The sequence below is a fragment of the Portunus trituberculatus genome, chromosome 19 (assembly GCF_017591435.1).
Source record: "Portunus trituberculatus isolate SZX2019 chromosome 19, ASM1759143v1, whole genome shotgun sequence".
In the NCBI taxonomy this organism is placed as follows: Eukaryota; Metazoa; Arthropoda; class Malacostraca; order Decapoda; family Portunidae; genus Portunus; species Portunus trituberculatus.
Genome location: NC_059273.1, coordinates 3,132,501 through 3,137,500, shown reverse-complemented (window position 1 = coordinate 3,137,500; position 5,000 = coordinate 3,132,501). Strand labels below are relative to the sequence as shown.

General features: G+C 39.9%; 1 protein-coding gene across 1 annotated transcript in view; it reads right to left on the bottom strand.

Moving 5' to 3' along the window:
- Positions 1-5,000, bottom strand: part of LOC123505997 — a 120,051-nt gene that overhangs the window by 89,139 nt on the left and 25,912 nt on the right. The window contains exon 6 of the mRNA XM_045257805.1: positions 1,802-1,965. Coding sequence (XP_045113740.1) covers positions 1,802-1,965 — 164 coding nt within the window. The remainder of the gene's footprint in view (positions 1-1,801; positions 1,966-5,000) is intronic.

Genomic DNA, 5,000 nt, shown 5'->3' with positions numbered 1-5,000 from the left:
GACAAAAAAATTGACAAAACTAACCAGATTTCTTATTTCTCTCCTCATTATTTTTATTTGTCTCTAAATAATTAACCGGCAAAAAAAAAAAAGATTGACTCAATATTCTGGTTTCTCTTTTGCTTTTCCATCTATGCAAACTATTTCACTTTTCTTTCTCGTTTTCGTTGTTCTTTTACAGTGAATGGCAGAAAAGAAGGACGGAATGTCGTGGTGATGAGACGAAAACATTAACGAATACACACACACACACACACACACACACACACACACACACACACACACGCACGCATTCAGAAAATCAATCTTCCCTGACCTTCTCTTTATCTCGCAACTTTGATATTCTTTCCAAATTGTCTCGTGTCCTTGTTTGCATAAAATTCACTCACTCCCCACATCCTACAATTTCTACTACTACTATTACTACTACTACTACTACTACTACTACTACTACTACTACTACTACTACTACTACTACTACTACTACTACTACTACTACTACTACTACTACTACTACATTCATCACTAAGGCAACGGTGTGTTTGTGAGTCAATCTCTCTCTCTCTCTCTCTCTCTCTCTCTCTCTCTCTCTCTCTCTCTCTCTCTCTCTCTCTCTCTCTCTCTCTCTCTCTCTCTCTCTCTCCCTCTCTCAATATCAGAAGCCTTTCATCCAATGTTAAACTTTCCCACTAACTCAATTCATTATTCTGTAAGAGGGCGATGAAATAGAAGAGAAAAAGAAGGAGGAAGGAAAAAAAAGGAGAAATAGCAGCAGCAGCAGCAGCAATAGTAGTAGTAGTAGTAGTAGTAGTAGTAGTAGTAGTAGTAGGAGGAGGAGGAGGAGGAGGAGGAGGAGGAGGAGGAGGAGGAAGAAAAATTGTTGTTGTTGTTGTTGTTGTCGTTGTTGTTGTTGTTTACAGCAGGAAATTAATGACGCAGGACAGAAGTTGTTAAACCCCAAGGGCGAAAAATATTTCCTTCATAGTTCAAACGAGTAAAAAAAAAAAAAAAAGGAAAAAAAAGATAAAGGAGTAAATAAAGAAAAAAAAAAGAAAAAGAAGCGAAGCGAGTATTTTTCTTGTTTTTTTTTTATTTTATTTATATTTCCTTCATTTTTTTTCTCGGCAGTGTCTCAGATGTTGCCAAGTTGAGCACAGTCCGGGACCAACAGCGTGGAAGATCCATTAACATTAAAGGTGCGCCACAGGTAAGAGAAACTGGGATTACTTTAGCTGAGTGGCCTGATGACGGCTGAGAGTAGTAGTAGTAGTAGTAGTAGTAGTAGTAGTAGTAGTAGTAGTAGTAGTAGTAGTAGTAGAAGAAGTAGTAGTAGAGGTTGTTGCATTTGTTGTAGCAGAGTGGTTTGTTTGGTGGTGATGGTGATTGTGGTGGTGGTGGAGGTGGTATGTGTTGAAAGTAATTATATGTGTGTGTGTGTGTGTGTGTGTGTGTGTGTGTGTGTGTGTGTGTAGGTGTGGGTGGGTGGGTGGTTATGTGTTTATGTATGTGCCCGTGTCTGTGGATGCGTTTGAGTGCGAGCGTGCGTGCGTGTGTGAGCTTCAAGAGAAAGTAATCACCTGTTAATTAATTCTGCACCGACAACAACATGAACACAGGTGATACAAATTAATACCAACACTAACGCTAATCCCACACATCAACATTACTCACACCACATTTACAACCATCACACAAACACACTGACCACCACTAACAACACCAACGACAACACCAAAACCATTCTAAAATATCTCAAACCTACAATAACACACCATTCACACAACCACACACCACCACTCACTTTCTCAGCGTGTCTCTGCTCCACACAGACACGAGGAGCCTCTTGTCCAGGTCCTCCGGTAAGAAGTCGAAGGAGAATTTCTGGTCGAAGTGGGGCGTGTTGGTGGCTCGAAGCAAAGGCGTTCGGCAGAAGGTGCGCTCCTGGGAATCCGGTACTAGCGAGATCTGTGGGGAAAGTGAATGTATTGTAGTTTTGATGCTGAACAGGTGAGGAAAGAGAGAAATGGTAAAATCAAGGTAAATAATTCAAGTTTTGATGATGGAAAGGTGACGAAAGAATAGGAATTAAGACTAAAAGGTGATGAAAGTAGATTATTGTAGCTTTTGACTATGGAAAGATGAGAAAGGAGAGGAATTAAGAGTAAAAATGTTAAAATGAAGGTAAATAATCACAGTTTTGATGCTGGAAAAGTAAAAAAAAAAAGATAGAAATTAAGACTAAAAGGTGATGAAAGTAGATTATTGTAGCTTTTGACTATGGAAAGATGAGAAAGGAGAGGAATTAAGAGTAAAACTGTTAAAATGAAGGTAAATAATCACAGTTTTGATGCTGGAAAAGTAAAAAAAAATAAGATAGGAATTAGGAGTAAAAGGTGATGACGAGAGATTATTGTAGCTTTTGACTATGGAAAGATGAGAAAGGAGAGGAATTAAGAGTAAAAATGTTAAAATGAAGGTAAATAATCACAGTTTTGATGCTGGAAAAGTAAAGGTGATGAAGGAAGACAATTGTAGTTTTAATGATGGAAATGGAGGAAAGTAAATGTAAAAATAAAGGAGAGGAATCAAGAGTAAAGATATTAAAGGTAAAAATTATTCTAGTTTTGATGTTGAAAAGCGGAGGAAAAGAAAAGAAAAAGAAAAGAATGAAATAATGATAGTTCTAACTCTGGGACTGTGAAGGAGAAATAGGAATTAAGAAGAGTAAAGGTAATGAAAGTGATACTGAAAAGATAAGAAAGATAACGATATGAATTAAGAGCAACGGTATTGAAGAAAGATCAATATAGTTTTGACGGCGGGGTGAGGAAAAGAGAAGAATCAAACAATTATAGCTTTGATGGTGTGAATGTGAGGGAAGGAGAAGAATTAAAAGCACAGGTCATGAAAGTAAATATATTGTAGTCTCGACGCTGGAATTGTAATAAAAAAAAAAGGATTTAAAACTAAAGATAAATCATTCTAGTTTTGACGCTGAAAAGGTGCGGAAAGAATGGAAATTAAGAGTTAAGGTAATGGAGGTAGATAATTATAGTTTTGACGGTGAAAAAGGTGAGGAAGGAGAGGAGATAAAAGTAAAAGGTAAATGAGGGCAAATAGGGATTCTCATGTGTTCAACAGTAATAGGGCGAGGAAAGGAGTGCAGGAGAGGTGATGAAAGAGATAAGTAGGGATATCTGATTTTATTTGAGAAAGGTTTATATAAGAAGAGAATTAAGAGTGCAGGTAATGGAGGTAACTAAGAAGTGTCGTATACGTAATAGTGATAGGGAAGGGAGAGGAGACTAATTAAAAGCAAAGGAGAGGTGATAAAGGAAGTAAATAGGAAAAAAAAAGGTTTTAAAGCAGAGAGAAAGAGAGAGAGAGAGAGAGAGAGAGAGAGAGTCATACAGAAACTTTACAGTGGCGAGTGAGTGGCTGTGAGTTAAAATCCTGACACACAAATAGAATACGTAAACTTTTCTTTCGCTGGAGACACAAGCAATACACAGCTCCATCTCTCTCACACACTCCACCGCTGCCGAGGCGAGGCGAGGCGAGGCGAGGCGAGGCAAGGCGAGGCTGGAGATGGATAGCTATACTTTACTTGTATTCTCTCCACAACGTAAACAAAGAGACAAGTGGAAATGAACGTAAAATAAAGGATAAAAAAGTGAAGTAACTGAGGCTGCAGCGAAGTGACAAGGGACATCTATGTTTCTAGTTTACGCCTCCTTTTTTCTCTCTCTCTCTTTTTCACTCTTTTTCTTGTTTTTCAGGGCGTATCAGGAGACAGGTTAAAGGGGCGACAGTCTAAATTGATACAGGGGGAATAAAAATAAATGAAAAAAGGGAGTGTCAACTGAGAAGAGATGCGAAGTGAAATGTGTGTGTATGTATGTGAGTGAGTGTGTGTGTCTGTGTGTGTGTGCGTTCTAGTTCCGTCTTGCTCTACGGTGCCAATGACAATGGAATAAAAAACGCACATTATGACAGACGAGCGGTGCCATTCAATCAATCATTCAGTCAATTACACAGCTGTGACGGACGTGACGGACTAATATACCTAAAAAAATAAACCTTACCGAAACAACTGGCGTCAAAATACCCTCACGTCACACTATAGACAACACACACCACCTCGCCACAGTCTCGCAGGGGATAACACGTCAGCTGTTGCATGTCTCCCCAGTGCCTTCTTACAGTGACGTGAGTGAAATGCTTGGCACATCACAAGTCTAAAGTAAGGAAGTTTCACATTTCAACTAGTAACATACTTTTCTTTCTTGCTCCTTCTTCTCCATCCTTGTCTTTACACTTTGAACGCTAGTGGAGGAGGAGGAGGAGGAGAAGGAGAAGGAGGAGGAGGGGGAGAACGAGGAGGAGAAGCAAGAGATATAGTAGTAGGACTATGAAGGGAAAACTGAGGAGGCGGAAGGGGAGGAAGATCTGAAAGAGGAAGAGGAGGAGGAGAAGGTGGTGGAGGAGTAGCAGGAGGAGAAGGAAAAGAAGAGGTTGTGTAGAAGCATCAGATGACCTCCAGAATTAGAATTTAGATTGCTTTGGGAGTTTCTTGCTTCTCGTATCCCAGAGGCGCGGGTGTGGCGTGGCGTGGCGTGGCGTGGTTTAGTGTAGCGTGGCGTAGAGGCAGCGGTAATCTAGAGTGTTTGTCGTGTGTGTTTGTGTGTGCGTTGCTTTTACTGCTTGTGATGTACTGTGGGGTGTGTTTGTGTTACTAGCAGTGTTGGGACTTGGTAGAGCTGGTTTTGTGTGTGTGTGTGTGTGTGTGTGTGTGTGTGTGTGTGTGTGTGTGTGTGTGTGTGTGTGTTTGGTAAAGGACGCATTTTCTTCCTTTTTGTTCGTTTTTTCAGTATTTTTTCAGTTAATACTTTAAATTGTCTTGATTCTTCACCTGCAATTTCTATTTTTCTTCTTTTTTTTGCCAGCAGCATTTGTGTTACCGCGTTGGGACTTGGCATGACTGGTTGTGTGTGTGTGTG